The 19,040-nt window shown below is 39.8% G+C and overlaps 2 protein-coding genes and 2 pseudogenes across 2 annotated transcripts; 2 read left to right on the top strand and 2 right to left on the bottom strand.

The window, feature by feature from the left end:
• Window positions 1-3,378: 3,378 nt before the first annotated feature.
• Window positions 3,379-4,967, top strand: LOC103343218 (uncharacterized). Its single transcript, XM_089054600.1, has 6 exons — window positions 3,379-3,476; window positions 3,602-3,686; window positions 3,795-3,890; window positions 3,975-4,423; window positions 4,514-4,656; window positions 4,737-4,967. The coding sequence occupies exons 3-5, from the start codon at window positions 3,804-3,806 to the stop codon at window positions 4,653-4,655; spliced, it is 678 nt and encodes a 225-aa protein (XP_088910726.1). The 5' UTR covers window positions 3,379-3,476; window positions 3,602-3,686; window positions 3,795-3,803; the 3' UTR covers window position 4,656; window positions 4,737-4,967.
• Window positions 4,968-5,783: 816 nt separating this feature from the next.
• Window positions 5,784-6,380, bottom strand: LOC148916057 (uncharacterized; annotated as a pseudogene).
• A 3,526-nt stretch (window positions 6,381-9,906) lies between these two features.
• LOC148916056 (uncharacterized) lies at window positions 9,907-12,469 on the bottom strand (annotated as a pseudogene).
• Window positions 12,470-14,096: 1,627 nt separating this feature from the next.
• Window positions 14,097-16,713, top strand: LOC103342803 (O-Glycosyl hydrolases family 17 protein). The gene is made up of 3 exons (XM_008246457.2): window positions 14,097-14,908; window positions 14,994-16,292; window positions 16,419-16,713. The coding sequence occupies exons 1-3, from the start codon at window positions 14,854-14,856 to the stop codon at window positions 16,454-16,456; spliced, it is 1,392 nt and encodes a 463-aa protein (XP_008244679.2). The 5' UTR covers window positions 14,097-14,853; the 3' UTR covers window positions 16,457-16,713.
• Window positions 16,714-19,040: the final 2,327 nt, after the last annotated feature.

Here is a 19,040-nt window from a genome sequence, read left to right as displayed (position 1 = left end):
ACGAACCTTCGAAGAGAGTTGTTTTGGGCATCTCCTACTCATCGAGGACCTGAAGTGGACGTCGCCAATTGTACACGGATTGTTGCTGAGGAAAGCTGATCCGAAGACTGTTTCCCAAGTGAACGGGATCAAATTCATTGTTGGCAATAAGGTGATCCAATTCACACCGCAGCAATTTTGCGCCGTCACAGGGCTAAGGTTTGGAAACCTTCCCTTTATTCCGCTTCCCAGAATGACAATCTGCTCATTGAAAAGGAAGTATTTTGGCAACAATAAAACAGTGAGCCTGTTGGAATTAGAAAAAGCCTTCCGCGATGCGCTGATGCGGATGATGCATTGAAGCTCGGCTTTGTATACTTCGCTGTGTTTGTGCTGTTGGGCAGTGAAAAACATGTCCACATTGACATGCGATATTTGAAGTTGGCGGAAGACCTTGAAGATTTTGGGAAATATCCATGGGGTGCTGTGTCTTATGCGAAGACAAATGCGTCACTTTGAGGGCACTGTGTGCAGATTACAGTGAAAGGGCCCAAAAAAGCTTCGAAAACAAACAAATCTAAAAAGCAAGTAAAGACAACGGCAACTGGTAGACCAAGAGAGTACCACCTGAAGGGTTTTGCCTTTGCACTTCAGGTGAGCACATTTCGATTCCTGTTGAAGTTAAATATCATTTGTTCTACAGTAATGGGTTCTAAAACAGTAATGAGAGAGAGAGAGAGAGAGAGAGAGAGAGAGAGAGAGAGAGAGAGAAATTGAGAGCTGCATTGGAGGAGCAAAAACATCATTTGTTCATGTTTATTTTCTGTAATTATTACTTATTTGGGGGATTCATTGGTTTAGTTGTTGAAGGATGAAGACGAATAAAAGGAACTCATCCACTGTTATTGTTTTTTGATAGATTCTTTTGACTAATGATATTCTGTTTGTGTGTGTGTGTTGGTAGATATTTTGTGTGAGAGAGACAGAGAGAGCGAGAGAGAGAGAGAGAGAGAGAGCAAATTGGGTGGCTGTTCTGGCCGGCTATGGTATTTAAAAAATGAATTCTACAAACAAATAAAATAATTTGCAAAGTTAAAAAATTGATGGGAAAGGGGAGAAACATTCAAGGGAGGGGGTCAGGGGTAGAAGGGAATTCAAGAATAGAAAATGGACAGAAGGTTTTATTTTATTTAATTAGTAATATTATTCTGTTTTTGCTGAATATTTTATCATTAATATTGATGATGAGCCCCGTGTTTTTCTATCAACAACCCTAAGTTAACACTAATTACCTCATTATAGAAATAAGTTGTCAGAAAAACAAGTTTACATTTTCACTCCTTTATGTAAGTGGGGGATATTGGATATTAGGAAATAATCTTTTTTCCTGATTTGTGTTGAATGCTCTTAGTGTTGAAATATAATCCTGTTGCCTGATTTGAAATATAATACTGCTCTGATTTTGTTGAAATATAATGCTCACCTGATTTGCTGAAATATAATCCCATCTGTTGAAATAATCTTCGCCGATTTATGTTGAAATATAATCTTGTTCGCATGATTTTGAAATATAATCTCGCTTCGATTTCTTAGAGAAGTCATTTTCTATTTTCTTCTGTCTATTTTAAATGATGTAATGAGAACCATTAGATCATAGTCTAGGTGGATTCAGTAGCTTAGATTTGGTATGACACGTGTAAGCACCTAATAGGGTGACAGTTGTAATTATTAGAAGAGAATCACATTTCTCTCTCTCAGACACACTATGTAAGCTGCAGATTGTAAGAATTCAATACAACAGTGCCTTCCTCATTTCTCTTCATTGTCTGTAGCTAAAATCTCCAGAAAATACATCTCTTCCTAATCTGAAAATACATATACAAACTGAGAATTCTAACAGACTAATGACTAATGTGGCCCGAACCACTTTTAGCCTCTGCATCTCTAGATGGCTGTATTTCTTTTAACTTTTGTCAATCATACGGCAAGGTTTAGACTGCAATTAATACATGCTAATTATTTATCTTTATTGTATTCTTGGCTTTTCATTCCCTATTTAAGGTTATAGCATGTGATCTCTAAGGCTTTTCTTCCTCATACCAGATTTGGGCTTACGAGGTATTTCCAGCGTTGGCTGCACTACATTTGGTGGTGCACGAACATAATGCCTACATCCCTCGTATACTACATTGGAGGAGCAACACTTGGCCGCGTTTTTTTGAGCTAATGAGCCAAGTATTCGAGAACCGTGAGGTTAGTTCAGTTTGTAATGATAATCTTAGGCATATGAAAATCTAATATAATCAGTTTACTGATATGTCTATTGTCTGCGTAAATTGCAGGTTGATGTGCAACTTATTCGGCCATCTGTAATTGAGAAGCGAAGCAGCCGTATTGGACTTGGGGTGACAGTGTTGACAACACTGAAGAACTTGTTCAGATTGTTTGGCGATGACGAACACAAAACCAGCACGTCTGCCTCAGTAGAAGAAAAAGATGAGGACATTGAAGAAACGCAAGCCTTCCGTCGTCTTCTAAGGCAAGCATTACCTATTTTCCAAGATATATGTCATAATACAATAGGAAATTAGCTGTTGTTTTGTTCGGATATATTTTATTCCAATATTGTAACACTTGCATTCCAACCGAATGCAGGGTCAAATAAGCGTCCTGAGTTACGCACTTTGAGCGTGACTTTCAAAGGATGAAGGATGACTTCGCCAAAGTTTCAGTTCAAATCGAGCCCTTCGCAATAGAGTGGTGAGTTGGAAGAAACTGTACGGAATGAGTCATCCAAAGTTGAAAGAAATAACAAGTGTGTCGAGGATTTCCGCAACACACTTGCTGCAATGGAGCATTATTTTAAGGTGGAGATAGAGCAGCTGCGAAAACAAGATGGTGGGGTGAAAGAAGCTTGGGAAGGACGTGAGGACCTGGGTACTCCTCGTATGAAGGAAGGAGGCGACAATGACTTGTCGCCATTACATGACAATGTCAGTCCGCCTACAAAACCGGCAGCAATGGAAACACAAGTCCCCAGTGATGGAGCCGAACCTTCCGCAGCCATGGTCACTCTAGTTCCTGACTTACAAGTGCATGAAGCAGCTGCGCATGCACAATCCGAGAAGCTGCCGACCGGAAGATGTGGCGGGTGTGACGAAATCGCCAAAGACTTATGTTTTGTTAGAAGATTGGAAAAGAGCTGACAGTGTGCCATCGGCAGCTCCGATGAATCCTCCAAGTATACCTACAATTAGTATGGCTGCTGATGAAGAAGGTAGTTTAAGTGTTGAAAAAAAAGAAGTGGAAGGTAAAGGGTGTAACGGCGCCCGGCCCGACATTGTTAAGTCCATTTACTGATCCTTTGAGGAAGAAGAGGACAATGACTGTGTCGATGCGCCTGCAACCCCGCCATCTTTTGATCCATCAAAACCGCTGCCCATTGAAGATGTGAAGGCAGTAATAGAATTTTGCACTGCGTGGAAAAATGATATCAGGTTCGATTCTTGACCTTCGAAATCCAATCCAAGCCGTATTAATATGCATCTGAATATTTGTCATTACCGAAGTCTGAATGATGAGATCAGTCCAAACGTAACGGTTGCAAGTTTGCCTTTTATAGTGTGCAGGTGCAGCTTGAAGCATTTTCCGTGGGCGCTGATTTTTTCTATAAACTCATCGATGAAACGGCATGGATTAGCTCAAGGGTAAAAATACACACATCTCTTCTTTTTTATGATAATTCAATTGTTTTCTCTCCTTTTGTAAGTGTACAATTGTCTGAAAATGTGCTCATATTATATGTCAACTTTCAGCACCTGGAAATGGCAACCTTTCTTATCCGCAAACGGCAACTCTCTCATCCGTTGCTATTTGGAACCGACTGGACAACGGCAGATTATGCCTTGCAGGTACACTTTTTACCATGTTACATTCACTGCTTCATTTGCTTTTGGTTGTCATTGTGTAATATGGTTTCATTTCAACGTCTGCAGCAATTCCTAGAGCCGTTAAAAGCGACTGGCAAGACACGTGGATCGAAGAAGGCAGTTGCGTCCAACACCAGTGACCTTCCAGCCAACAAGCTGAAGAATGTACATCACTTTGTGAATGGTACGTGGCAACACGGCTATGCCCAATCTTGGAAAAAAGTCCGCAAAGTCTATTTTCCATTTAATCTTCGAGAGTCCCATTGGGTTGCAATCGAAATTGATTTCGTCCGACAAACTGCAACCGTGTATGACTCCTATGTTGAATATACCAAACCTTCGAAGTCTGGTTACACTTCGCAACCTGTTAGCGATACTCTTGCACGCGTGCTCTACAATATGAAGTTTTATGAAGAATCAGAGGTTGAAGAGGTGAAGCAAAAGGGGCTGCAGATGTCGAGCTTTACGCCATTCTCAGTTTGCATCATTGGAGGTGTGCCACAACAACGAGATGGGTAAGAATTGTGAATGTAGTTCATTTTAGTTAATTTTTTCAAATTTTTATATAAATGCAGTTGTCATTTTCCAACTTATTGGCCTCACAGTACGTCTTGCGGAATCATGACCGTTCAATTCATCGAGCATCTCAGTGCTGGGCTTTCGGTGCATAAAATTGACCCGTCGAAGATCAAATATTACCGACTGAAGCTTGCAATAGAGGGTTTAAGGGGGGAGGCATATTTATGAGGTCAATTTCTTAATGTTTGTCAATTGACCTCAGTGACGACTTATGACTGGTTAATTCACTTTGCTCATTATTTATGTTAGGAACTCCTTTGTATGAAGATGTAGACGTGGAAGCTTTGCTGGCCCTACTTTCGCTTGTAATCCTACCTTTTTGCCATAGCTAGTTGGTTTTGTTAGTATTGCGAGGTGTAATATTGTACAATCTAGAAGCAGTGGCTAATTGCCTTACATGGCACACACACTGTTTCGATTTTGAAGGTTAACTATTTTGGACACCTCCATATGTAAATATTGTTGCTGTTTATGGATGCTTTTGTAGTTGCTCTTTATGGATGCTTTTGTAGTTGCTCTTTATGGATGCTGTTATAGTTGGTGTTAATGGATGCTTTTATAGTTGCTGGTTTTGGATGCTTTTTTTAGTTCCTGTGTATGGATGCTTAAGAATGGTTCATTCTCTGACTTGATCGTAATACTTCCGGTACAGTTTTCTTACTTTTTACTCTGCGTTGCTAGTGGAACTCGCAAAACATGGAAATTGTGTGTTATTTGTGTATGCGTTTTAAATTGTTGTTATGCATTTTGTCCACTAGGGTTTTTATGAGTTAGTTTATTTATGTAGGAGCTTATGTCTTGTTGCTGAAAAAATGTATGGATTTGTGTTTATTCCTGTTTTGCTTGCTCATTCATTATGAGCTACAGAACCAACCTGTATTCAGCTTGCATTGGCATAAGAAAACATGAGGGGTATTTGCTTTCAAGTGTGTGATGTGGCATATGATCACAATATACTTCTCATATGGTGGCAATATACATGCAATATGTATGCAATACCAATACAATATAAAGCAATATACATACAAAATGTATACAATACGAAGGCAATATTAAGCAATATACATACAATATGTATACAATACCAAGGCAATATTAAGCAATATACACGCAATATAACAGCAATATGAAGTCAATCTACATAGAATACACACACATCAAAAAGTACGACTACATTTGATAGATGCAAACCAAATCGCCTCCGAACCTTAACAATCCTATTCCGCGAAGGAAAAACGAAGGCACCAAAACATCCATGTACTCGGGTGAGATGAACTGCAGCAGCACTTACCCTTACTACAGGTCCATGAAAAGATCAATGTCTTTGTGCTTTCTCCTCGCTGCATGCACGAGGCTATGATGAGCCATTCCCTCAGCACCCATATTCAAGACTGCGCAGACACTGTGTACATCAATTTCACTCCAATTGTAGTCTGGTGAAATGACCGACGCATAATCTCGAAACATTTCGAAGCCGTTGTTGAAACATTCAACCATTTCATGGTTAAATTCTTCAGATTTGGTGAATTTTTCGACGGCATTTTTCTTTATCTCTTCCAATTTCAACTTCAACGACTCTAACTCTTTGCTCCGACTGTTTGCTTTTAAAGTTTGCTTCACTTCTCGAGCATATGCTTTGTTCAGCTTGTTGGCCAAATTTCCCATAACTTGGCCATGAATATCACATTTAGTCTCCCACCAATCTGTTGCCTTAGACAAATATTGGAGGTCGTGCTTGACGGCTGAGATTTTGTCAAGCGGATCATGCTCTCACCTCACTTCCGATGAAGTGGGATCATGATTGGGAGTCGGAGGTGGAGATGGGAATGGCACATGCCATGGCTGGTCCCCCGGGTAACTGCCATGCTCGTTTGGAGGGCGTACATCCGACATCTTGAACTATTGATGGGGACAATTCACACCTGGCGACTGAATGTTTGCATTTGAGTACGACTCATTACCTTTCTGAGGTTGAAGAAGTTGGCTAAGTTGCAATTATTGATAGGAAGGTTGAGTTATATGTAGGAATTGATATGAAGTACATTCGGTATGTAGGTGGTGCATTCAATTGATGGGATTGCAAAGTAGACCATTAACTCGTTGGGTGTAATTCACAGCAGTAGAGCATTACATTAACAACAATAAAATGGGCTGAGAAACGGAAAAAACCTAACCTTCATGGGAAATTGGAAATTGTGGATTTGAACCCAAACTAGGACCATGTAACTAAGCATTTATTGCGAATTTCAGAACAGTAAAGTGGAACATAGCAAAATAGCAAATTACCAAAAGTGCAAACTTGGAAAATGAGAAATAAGGAAACTTGGAAAATTGGAAATAGAACAAAAGGAAAATTGGAAATACGAAAATACGAAAATACAAAAAAATGGAAGCTTGGAAATTTTTAAAAGTGGAAATAGGAAAAAAGGAAAATTCTAAACAGGAAACTAGGAAATAGGATAAAAGGACACTTCAAAAATTGGGTCATTGGAAACTAAAGACCTTGGAAAATTGGAAAATTGGAAATTGAACAAAAGGAAACTTGGAAAATAGGAAAAAGGCAAAAAAGGAAACTCTGAAAACATGAAAATTCGAAAAATCGATATAGGAAATAGGAAAAAAGGACACTTGGAAAATAGGCAAATTCGCAAATTGGAAAATTTAAAATTGGATAATTGGACTATTGGACTATTGGATAACTGGATAATTGGAAATTAGGAAATAAGGCAACTTTGAAAATAGCAAAATTGGAAATCGAACAAAAGGAAAGTTAGCAAATTGGAAAATTGGAAATAGGAAAAAAAGGAAACTTAGCAAATAGGGCAATTGGAAAAAAGCAAATTGGATCATTGGACAAAAACAGAAAATTGGATAAATGGAAATAGGAAACAGGGACACGTGGAAAATAGGTAAATTGGAAACGAATTGAAATTGTGGAAATGGGAAATAAAACAATTACCATATTGGACAATTGTATTTACTTTCTCAATTAGGCAAAGTAGGCAACTTATTTTAATTACATAATGGGAAAATAGGAACATTGAAAAGATTGGAAAACTGGAAATAGTATAAAAGGAAACTTGGGAAATTGCAAAATACGAAAATGGGAAATAGGAAAAATAGGCACAAATAATGAAAAATTGGATGACACATGGAAAATAGGAAAATATGAAAAATGGAAACATGGAAACGAATTGAGATTGCTGAAATGAGAAATAAGACAATAACCATATTGGTCAATTTGAATGAGTTGGTCAATTAGCCAAATAGGCAAATCCCTTATTTGAATTACATAATGGGAAAATTACCAAGTTCGGAACATCCAAAATAGAAATATATTAGAAAAAGTCATACAGTGAACTGGGTAATAACTCCCGCCCAATACTATCCCGCCTAAGACTCCCGCCAATCCCTCCCGCCAATTACTCCCCCTCATTCCTCCCGCCAATTACTCCCCCTCATTCCTCCCGCCAATAACTCTCTCAGTTACTCCAGGTCATTAAAGGCGCCTATATTAATCAACCTAGCTGTTTGAAATGAACACTTCCATCACATTAACTGCAGCCATTACCTTCCCCACGGATTTCCCTCCCATCGCATTTAGACCCCTTTATTTCCAATTCAACAGACACCACCTACAATAAATATCGAAGACCATGGACCATAACCTCACACCAAACCAAACGATTTCAATTCTGAAGGAGGGAAGAGTGAAAGAAGGCAAGTCACCCAATTCACTCACTCGCAGACTTGGTCCATGGCATGCAGCAATGTCGAGGCAATACAATGTTTTGGAAAAATCTCCATGCAGACATAGTTTCAAAAATTGTGAGGGCCAAGCTAGATGGGGTGTCATAAAAAACCGCACATTCGCTCTCGTTATCATGCCCGCATGCATCTCCTACATATAAAGGCAATTAAAGGAAAAATTGAAATTGCCCCTGCCACTGCAATTATGGTATTCAAGGAATCAGAAGAAATGGCCAAGTTGAAGCAACAAGACGTGGAAAGCGGATTCGAACTATTTCGTAAGTTTGCAAAAATAGTGGATCCGGCAGAAATCTGGGACAACATGATGTGGCCGGGGTCATGAATTTCATGGGTCGTGGTCGCCGCAGTTGAAGAGTATGCAACTTCAAATTTGTCAATAGCAGGGAAATGGAACTATGAGGTCGCCTCTTTTTGTATTATGTAACGATGGGGTGGCCTGTTGTTGTATTATGTTTTTTTTGGTCGAATGTTGTTGTATTATGTAAGTTTGGAAATAGTATTTTATGGAATGATGATGCCTCTTTTTGTTTTTGTGCGTATACGTTTATCGGTGTCCAGTTGAGTGGCGATATAGCAGCAATAACTATACAATAAACATGCGTATAATGGCAATATTATGTCAATAAGAGTGCAATAGAGTAGTGATAGGGTTACAATATGATCATATTACAGTACGTAGTCATCAGAATGTTTTTTAAATTATTTGGTCCAAAAAAATACAAAAATACAAAAAATAAAAGTAATTACAACCTGGAAAAAGGATGAATTATACATCCCTTAAAATTCGCCCATGACGAACTCCTCCACTCCGCCTACCATAGCCTTCCACCCTGCCCGCCACGAACTCCTCCACCTGCCCTGCGCAGTCTTCCACCCTGCCCGCCACGAACTCCTCCACTCGCCTGCCGCTTATTCATCACACCCGCCGCATATTCATCACACCCATAGCCTTCCACCCGCCTAGCCTTCCAATTCAGCCGCCATTCGAGTGTGAGGCCGCATCTTGTATGCCCAACTTTTTCGGTCATGCCCAAAAAACCTTGGCCGCAACTCGAGTTTCAGCCCTTTTCGAACAAAACCCACTATGATTTTAGAGAGTCGTTCACCTGACCGTATTCTCCTCGTGCCAATCCAATATCCCGTGCCCGGATTAGGTGGGTTTCCACCACCCCCAAACAATTACAGACCTTCAAAATGAACTCTATATATATAATGCATGCCTTGTAGCACCATCACATCCCCTAAATTACAGAAACATGACACCCCAAAACCTCATGCTCCTTCCTCTTTCAACCCCTAAATTATCCATTGGACATGAGCAATGTATTGGGGTTAACATTCGTAATGCTCCTTCAACAACGATATGTAGTCAAACACATAGGACATTGCACCTTGTATTTGGCCCACATGTGGCCTATGCATCGGCCGAATTTGTAATCACAACAGAAGGTATAGTCGGAGTATCACGGAATCTGTGTATAAAGGAATTCAAACAACTTGAATGTTTTGGATCCATTTGGAATTACATTCCAGGCCCTTTAATTTCGCACTCAAATTTTAATAGCAATATGGAAGCAATACCAGTGCAATATATGTACAATAGAATGGCAATCTGGACGCAATACAAGATGTCAGAGCAAAACCCACATTATGCAAATGTAAAAGAATTCCCATTGAACATAACACGAAACCCACCACAAATAAAAGTAAAGTTGACATGACCTACCAAAGCAACAGAAATCATATTGTCTAAGATACATTGCGCACTGGAATAGTGTTTTTACAGGTGCTTTTATTGTGGCTCATGCGGAACCACACCTTGAGCACTTTCTTCTAATGGTGCCCTCTCCTTGCGAGGGAATTCTTATCTTCTTTCGCTGCCTGGCATGACCCTTGCAATGGGAGGCAGCACAACTCGACTTCGAACATCTTCGGAATATCCCACATTCCGTGAGGTGTATCGGGTAGATGCTATCCGAATAAGCATCCATCCAGGTTTTTCGAGTGTAATACCGAGAAGCCTTTGAGTATACATTTACTTTCAAGAAGCGGCAAACTGCAACTACATGCTTGCAAGGAAGCTGCTCAAGCTGAAACTTTCTACAACTGCAAGTGTTGTTCGTCAAATCTACGAGGCCATCCATATGACCGTCCAAAACATGAAACTGTGCATTATTCACTTTAACCACATTCATCCTTGCAGCATCCTCCAACCTGTTCCTCAACTTCTTCTCTCCAAAATTGGGGCACAATGTTGTTGTGCACTTCAAAGCCAACTCACGACGTTCGGTGAACCATTTGACAAGGAGATTCATAATTTCCCCTATCAAATGAACCACTGGCAGCGTCCTTGCAAACCTAAGGACTGAGTTGATTGACTCCGCAATATTTGTTGTCATTACATTGTAGCGGCGTCCATCCATGTGAGCTCTAGACCACTTATGTAACCCTGCCTCTTCAAGATATTGAGCAACATGTTCCTTTCGCTTGATCTTGCGAAAATGACAATCAAATTCAGCAATGGAATAAGATTTCGCAGCCTGCTCAAAGTGCATAAGTATTGGATCACGCTTTTTCAACTTGCAAGTGCGTTTCATGTTCCCCTTCATATGATAAAAGCATATGCCATGTTGCGCAGTTGGAAAAACTTTGTTCCACACATTCTGTATGCTAACATTTCGATCAGAAATAATAACAAGATTGGGACACTCACCAATGGCTTCATGAAGTTTAGTGAAAAACCAATGCCATGATGCATCCGTCTCCAAATCCCCGATCCCAAAAGCAAGAGGATATATATTTCGATTACCATCGAATGCATTTGCTACAAACATAACACCCTTGTACTTGGATTTTAAATGAGTGGCATCCACAGCTATCACTGGGCGCATGGAAGAACAAAACCCTCTAATACATGCGCCAACCGCCATAAATAAATACACAAAGTGATTGTTCTCACTCAGTTTGGATGTGTGTTTTTGTGCCGGGATTCATACGCTCCAATTCATAGCAATAAGCTGGAAGAATATAATATGCCTCCTCCGCTGATCCTCTAATGGACAATAGAGCTAACTCCCTTGCTTTCCAAGCTTTCGAATAATGGATTCTCAAACCAAAGTTGTGTTTCACATCTCTCATAATGTCACTTGGTGTGTATATTGTCCGAGAATCCTTCAACTTCCTTTTACATGAAGTGGCTACAAGTGCTGCGGTTGCTTGACGATGGTTGTCACTTATGAACCTCAAATCACATTCATGGACAGTTGTACACCTCACAATCATGAAGCTGTATTCTCCAAATCTCGATGCTCGGACCCGCCATGGGCATGGACGTTGACAACAAACCACAAGCAACCTCTTTGTGCAGGAGAATTGCACCTTAAATTCGAAATGGCCTCTTATTGCCGCCAATCAGAACTCACAACAATGCTTTCTTACTAGAGAAAATTTGCCCCACTGTAATTTTCGGATTCCAATCACTTCGCGAACACCGCTATCCAAATATGCTTCCCCATCATTTACACCTGCTTCATTGTACCGGTTCTGTTCACCTATTTGATTCCAATAATGTTCACGAATGGGTTCAGATTCTCCTCCTAAACGCATTATTGGCAGTTGGGCAGATGTGTTCAAGCAGCCCAAAATAGGAGGGGCAGAGTACACTGACACTTCATTTCTTTCAGTACCATTATCACCACCATGCATGTCCTCCACCTCGCTAAAATCAATCATATCCATAAAATCTGTCCCTACTTCACCTCCCACATCATTGCCATTTGTATTATTCCAACTTACTTCATTGCTTTCAACAATGGCAACTGAAGAACGACCCATCCGACTACTATTTGTCGTGATATGCATACTATCAACTACATCATTTCGAGTCCTTTATCTTCTATACTCACGAGTAAGGGAGCTAGTTTTGAAGGTGTTACCTCAGAATTGTACTTCATAAAAAAATTGACATCATCATCATCCTCAATCTTTATGTGCTTCCACTCATTCGAGGCCACCAAAACTGAGAATTTTAAGCAAACCTTGTCTTCCCTGCTGTTTGTATTGCCAATCTGATGCACACGGTCCAACAGCTCAGCAAATTTGATGGTCCGTGGAACTATTAAGCCTTTTGAGTCACCCCCTTCGTATTTGCACATCTTCTTCGAGGTGACCCATTTTCCATTGTAGCACACGAGAATAACAATTGTCTCCATGTCTGACCATGACAAAACAACAGTTCATTAACACAATATAACAACAATATAACAAAGAATATATAAAGAAATATAACAGAATATAACCACAATAACTATACAATATACAAAGAATATAACTACAATAACCTATACAATATAACAGCAATATAACAGCAATATAACCACAATAACCATACAATATAACAGCAATATAACTACAATAACCATACAATATAATAAAGAATATAACAAAGAATATAACATATATAACAAAGAATAGAACAAGAATACGACAGAAATAAGAGGAACACTGGTGTAACACATCAGAATCACACTATACAGATCTACTACATCAAATGGAAAATCCCAACTTTCAAGATTCACATATCCACACCAATCTAAGTGCAATTGGTACAAACCCAGATGAATGAGCATGGATATTCAACAAAACCTAACCCAAAGCAATTAAAGCCAAAACCAATTTCACACAGACCCAAACAATCAAAATGTAACACATTTCACATAATCCCACTGATATTAAAAGAAAATAACCATCAACCTTACCTTTTCGAGGTCGGCAATCCACTATCGCTTACAGTTGCAACCAAATTATTCGAAGACATACCTAAAGGGAGGGGTTCGCGATTCCAAACAGAGAGCAAGACCGAATATGGGGAGAAAGAGACATAACGAAGCTAGAGAGAGAAAGAGCTGCGGTATGAGAAAGAGAGCAAAGACAAAGACAGAGAGTTGTGCTACAGAGAGAGAGAGCCAAGAGAGAGAGAGCTGCGATAGACCTATAGCAAAGAGAAACAGAGCTGTGCCACAGAGAGAGAGAGAGCGAGAGAGAGACAGAGCTGAGAGAGACCAAAAGTTATGAACTTGCAATAAGTGGCCAATAATGTTATATTTATAGGTGATAGTTTTACAAAAATTGGGAATGGGTGGTATTTTTAGTTAATATTAACAAAGGGGTGGTAGTGAGGGTCATTTCCCAATTATATTAAGTTAGAGTAATTTAATATATCGATTGTTTAAAAAGAAAAAATCATAGGGGAACTTTTTATTTTATTTTAAATATGAATGATAGTCTAAACTACTGAATAGACGCTTTTCACACACACACTACCAAAGTGCCTATAATGATTCAGACTTTTAAAAGTTTGTATGTAAACATTAACCCAAATACTTAAAATAAAAGATAAAAACCGAGTCAACCACGGCCAGATAGATTGGATCGGACAACAATCTGGTCTATGCCCTAAAAATGGTCACCCCTAACATTGAGTTAGTTCTTGACTTCTAGAGTGCTACATTTGTAATGTACAATTTTTTTTACATCTTATACTAAAAGACATTGGTATCTGTACGGGTAACATGTTTTGCAGACAATTGTTGCGTCCCACTTTCCTCCTCACAAAAGTCCTCTATTTGGTTGCTTAGTTTCTTCTAAAATAATATCTTTGATTAATTATATCTTGACCCGGAGGAAACCTCAAAATCAATATTTTAATGTATAGAGGACACTGGTGGCCTAAACATGGACACCAGACACCAGGGGCCTTCCTTTTTTTGGGTTATAGGGAAAAGACAAATAGAAAGATTAGAAAATGGTACAAGAAGAAAGAGTATTTAAAATGGAACCATGCAAAATTGAATGATGCTGCTGACAGTGTAAGTTTAGCAGCAGTTGTCTTTTACACTTTGAAAGTTATTTCAATTTCAACCTCACCCACCAAGAATAAATGGTGCTGTGGTTTTAACAAGCTTTAGCCATTTTTGTCCCTCAAAAACAGGTTTTGATTTCCTGTGTCTTGCAAGCTACATCGCTAATCTGCTACACAGCAAGTGTATATGAGAAGCTCTCTCCTCTCTTCCTCTGCTGAGCTGCAAATTTATTAGACTGCCAGCAACACTCAAACGGCTAATTGTACTTTTCGTCGGTATTTAATAGACTTTTCGCCATTTTCTACCTTTCCTCTCCTTCATGGAAACCGAGCAAAAGGGATTTGTTTACTAATAAAACACCTAAAAAAGGCCCCACTGCCTCTCTCTCTCTCTCTCTCTCTCTCTCTGCTCTAGATCTTTGATCTTTGATCTTTTCTCGCCCGGTTGTAACTTCAGCCATCTGATCTGATTCTCTCTTAGCAGTTAGCATCACTCTGTCTCTCAACCCTTTCCTTCTTTCTTTATCTTTTCAAAAAAGTTATATTCCCAATCCTCCCTCTCAGTCCTTAAAACACCTCAACTCCAACGTATCACCTAAACCCACCTCCTTCCAAAGATCCAATCTTTGAACTCCATATCATCTGTTTCTGCTTCGAACTTATAAATTTTATTAAAAAGATCATCTTTTTATTCTGGCAGGCTTGAAATTTACACTGAGCTCAAGCAGAGTAAAAATGGAGCTGGGTTTTGTTCCCCTGCTCATCCTCTGCTTCTTAGTCTCCATTTCCAGTAAGTTTCCTCTACGAATCTCAAAATTTGTGACATGGGTTTTGTTCATTTTGGGTTTTGCTCTAAACCCTTCTGTATTTTGCAGGTGCAGAGCTCGCAGCCAAGGTGGGCGTGAACTTTGGCCAGCTAGGCAACAACCTACCATCTCCATCAGAGTCGGTGAAGCTCATCCAATCCCTCAAAGCCAAGCGAGTCAAAATCTATGATGCCAACCCTAAAATCCTCGAAGCTCTCAGAAACACAGACCTCCAAGTCTCAATGATGGTGCCCAACGAGCTCATCAACAACATCTCTTCAAATCAAACACTCGCAGACCAATGGGTCCATGCCAATGTGGTGCCCTTTTACCCCGAGACTCTGATCCGGTACCTCCTCGTCGGAAACGAAATTCTGAGCCAACCCGATAAAACAATCTGGTTCAATCTCGTCCCGGCAATGCGCAAAATCAAAGCTGCCCTCAAAACCCATGGCATCACGAAGGTCAAAGTCGGGACCCCATTGGCCATGGACGTCCTCGAATCGTCGTTCCCACCATCAAACGGTACGTTTCGGTCCGATTTTTCGGCTTCCGTCATCAAACCTCTGTTGCAGTTCGTGAACAAGACCAAGTCTTTCTTCTTCGTCGATGTCTACACGTACTTCCCTTGGTCTTCCGATCCCACCAACATCAATTTAGACTACGCTCTGTTCGAATCCAAGAACATTACAGTCAAAGACTCGGTTTCGGGCCTAACCTACCACAACCTATTCGACCAAATGGTGGACGCTTTGATTTTCGCGATGAAGCGACTCGGCTACCCGGATATCCGGATTTGGATCGCCGAAACGGGTTGGCCCAGCGCAGGCGACTACGACCAGATTGGCGCTAACATCCGCAACGCCGCCACTTACAACCGAAATGTCGTCAAAAAGTTCAACGCCAAACCGCCGGTCGGGACGCCGGCCCGACCCGGTTCAGTGCTGCCGAGTTTCCTTTTCGCTCTCTACAACGAGAACAGGAAACCGGGTCCAAGCACGGAGCGGAATTTCGGGTTATTGTACCCGAACGGGTCGAATGTGTACCCGATTGACTTGAGCGGGAAGACGCCCGAGTCAGAGTACGGGCCGTTGCCGGCGGCGACGAACAATGTGCCGTACAAAGGGCCGATATGGTGCTTGGTGGCGAAGGGAGCAAACAGGAGCGCGGTTGCGTCGGCGTTATCGTACGCCTGCTCGCAGGGGAATAAAACTTGCGACCCGATTCAACCCGGAGGGAAGTGTTTTAAACCCGACTCGTTGGTTTGGCACGCTAGCTATGCGTTTAGCGCGTATTGGGCTCAGTTTAGGAACGTCGGTGGCAGCTGTTACTTTGGAGGGCTTGCTACTCAAACCATCAAGGACCCAAGTAAGTAATGTTCACCTCAAGAAAAAAGAATTAGCTTGAGAATGAAAAGTATTCAGATTATAATTTCTTTTGAGGTACAATTACAATCTGCTTGTCCTTATTACGGGTTATCTGTCTGTGTTGCAGGTTATGGATCCTGCAAGTTCCCTGGTGCAAAACTATGAGCGCATGCAAGAGGGTGAAATAAGCTGCTATTTTCTTCTTGGAAAATTTACTCATATGATATTTAATCTATTTAAGATTTTGGGATGATTTATAGAGGGTGGTAGCTTTTAGACTTCAGCTAGTCAAGTTTTTTTTTTTTTGGGACAGCTGCTTGTAGTTTCTGCGTTCTTCCAACGGCTAGTTTCTTGCTTTCTTCCTACCCTCCTCGTTGTACCTCTTTTTCTTGTTCCTAATATATTGCAATTTTTTACGGCAATGCCAAGTGCCAACGGCTCTATATGCGGTCATGAACTTGAAGAGGAAGCATGGATGTTTGCCACTTTATGATTTTGACACTTTTTGGTAGTGCTCTTTTGAGTCAGCTCTTGTCATGCTGATCAATGGTCCATTATCTTTCTGAAAGTGATTCTTCAGACAGGAGACACCAGTCGCTATTATAACTATATGAGCGTCCAGATTCTTTCGTTTAAGCAAAAGACAAGGAAGGTGGAGATCATTTGATCAATTTGGGGGGTTTAATTTCTTTCCAAGTTTTCGAGGACCAATTATGCAGATAGCTTCTTTTACTGTTTCTCAGCAGAGAAAGCAAACACTTCATAATTCTTCCCATTCCCAATTACATCATGAATGCCCACCGAAAGTATTTTCTGACTTCATTACGCTATTTGTCATTTCTTCAATCTAATGTTACTTTGGCCTTGTTTGGTAGATCAGATTAGATTGCACTATTCCAATAAAATTGAATTAATATCTTCACCGCGAATGACGTATTTTACAAATTATATCTTTAAATGGGACTCATAAGAACTGGCTTGAACTCAATTCCTCTAATTCAGATCGGGTCACCAAATAAGGAATGACATTTGGATAACTTCATTATGTTATCTAGATGTGACTCTGAATGTTAGAGATGACATAACATTATGATTGCTACATGATCATCATCTCTTAATTTATTGGTCAGCATTCACCTTTATATAATTAAAAGGTAAAGCATATGAAAAGTTCTGTTTCTTTTTGAAGGGGGCAAGAGTAAAGAACACACATGCATTACTGTATTAGAAAAGCAAAACACTTCTTTCTATAACCCCTTAAGACCTTTCACCACGAAAGGCCATTGTTCTTCCTTGAACATAAACCATGTACGTCATATATATTAACATAATCAGGTTTTTCTTTACTGGCTTAGCTAGCCGTAATTAGAACATAATTAACCTGTCTAACCACGACACTGATTAATTTTCGAGCAACCACGTTTGTAATGGTTAGCGGTTTTACGTTCACCGTTGCTGCCACGAGGACCACTACAACCAGGATGCGGCCCTCCTGGTTTTAGGCATGGGTCAAGAACTCCAGGGTTAATGCGGGTCCCCCCAGCTTCCACTCCTTCGTTCAGCGTCACCATGCCAACAATGAGCAAACAGAGGATGAATGTCTTCATGCTTGAAATCCCCATGATCTTACTTAATTTGGCTCCAATTGTTGTATTGTATTCAATATTGGCTTAAGAGGCACTCAATTTATATGAGTTTTGGTTGCCATTCAGTTTTTTTCTGCGGTTTTGTTTGCTGTTCATCCTATTTTTTGTTTCTAAAGTTTGAAGCGTATTTAGCATTTACAACGTAGACTTTTTAAATGCCAGCAATCATATGTGGAGATAGTTAAAAGTAAGAGACGCTTGTATTTTCTAACTTCAATGATAAAACACTTATCTTTATATTCGCCGTTAAAAAGTTTCTAGAAGGCCTAGAATCTCTCCTTATAGATGTGCTTTTACGAGTATCACCACTTACAGTTTTCTTAAGAGATCAATGGATTACATATTGCATAAAAATGATAGGCTTCCCTTCTGTATGAAATTGAAATTATATTTAATCACCAAAACAAAATCATATGGGCCTTATATTTTTTTCTCGTCTTGCTGGGCCGATAAGTAGATAAAGGAGAGCGAAGAACTCATAAGTTAGAATGATTATTTTCGCTAGAACTTATTAAGAATTAATGGGTTTGATTTTTACACTAAAAAGTGTAATATTAATTTTGTTTAGTTCAAATTTTCTCATTTTATACGGTTGTTAGGCTAAATCACTAAGAGAACAAAACTAAAAAAAGTATTTGTCTCAAATCTAAATAGCCAAACCGCCGGAACCAAACCACTCAATAGTGGTCTTGTTTAGTTTAGTTTGATTTCTCCCGGGATTTTAATTCAAATAAAGTCGAACCACGCCCACCCATAATTAAGTGTGAGAGACTTTCAAGAAGACTTAACGAGTATTGATCAATTACACTCGACAATACTGTTTATAGGAGATATTCGTATTTAATAAAATCATGGAGTTGAAAAAATTGCTTATTAAGATGTCTGGAACTTAAAGAACTTTTTGCACACGAGATTATAAAAGTAGAGAGCTTTTTTTATTTACAATGGCATTTTAGTTCAGTTATTTTTTCATGCTGTGAAAACACACTAGTGGTTGTGTTTACTTAAAGATAATGCTTCCTTGTGTGAACAGCAGATTAAGCAAAACATTGTAGCTTGTTATTTGGAACGCTTATCTTTCTTGGCATGAAAAGGAATTGAAA

This window comes from Prunus mume, linkage group LG6 (assembly GCF_029339155.1).
Source record: "Prunus mume cultivar Tortuosa linkage group LG6, ASM2933915v1, whole genome shotgun sequence".
Taxonomy (NCBI): domain Eukaryota; kingdom Viridiplantae; phylum Streptophyta; class Magnoliopsida; order Rosales; family Rosaceae; genus Prunus; species Prunus mume.
This window is presented reverse-complemented; position numbering and strand designations above follow the sequence as displayed.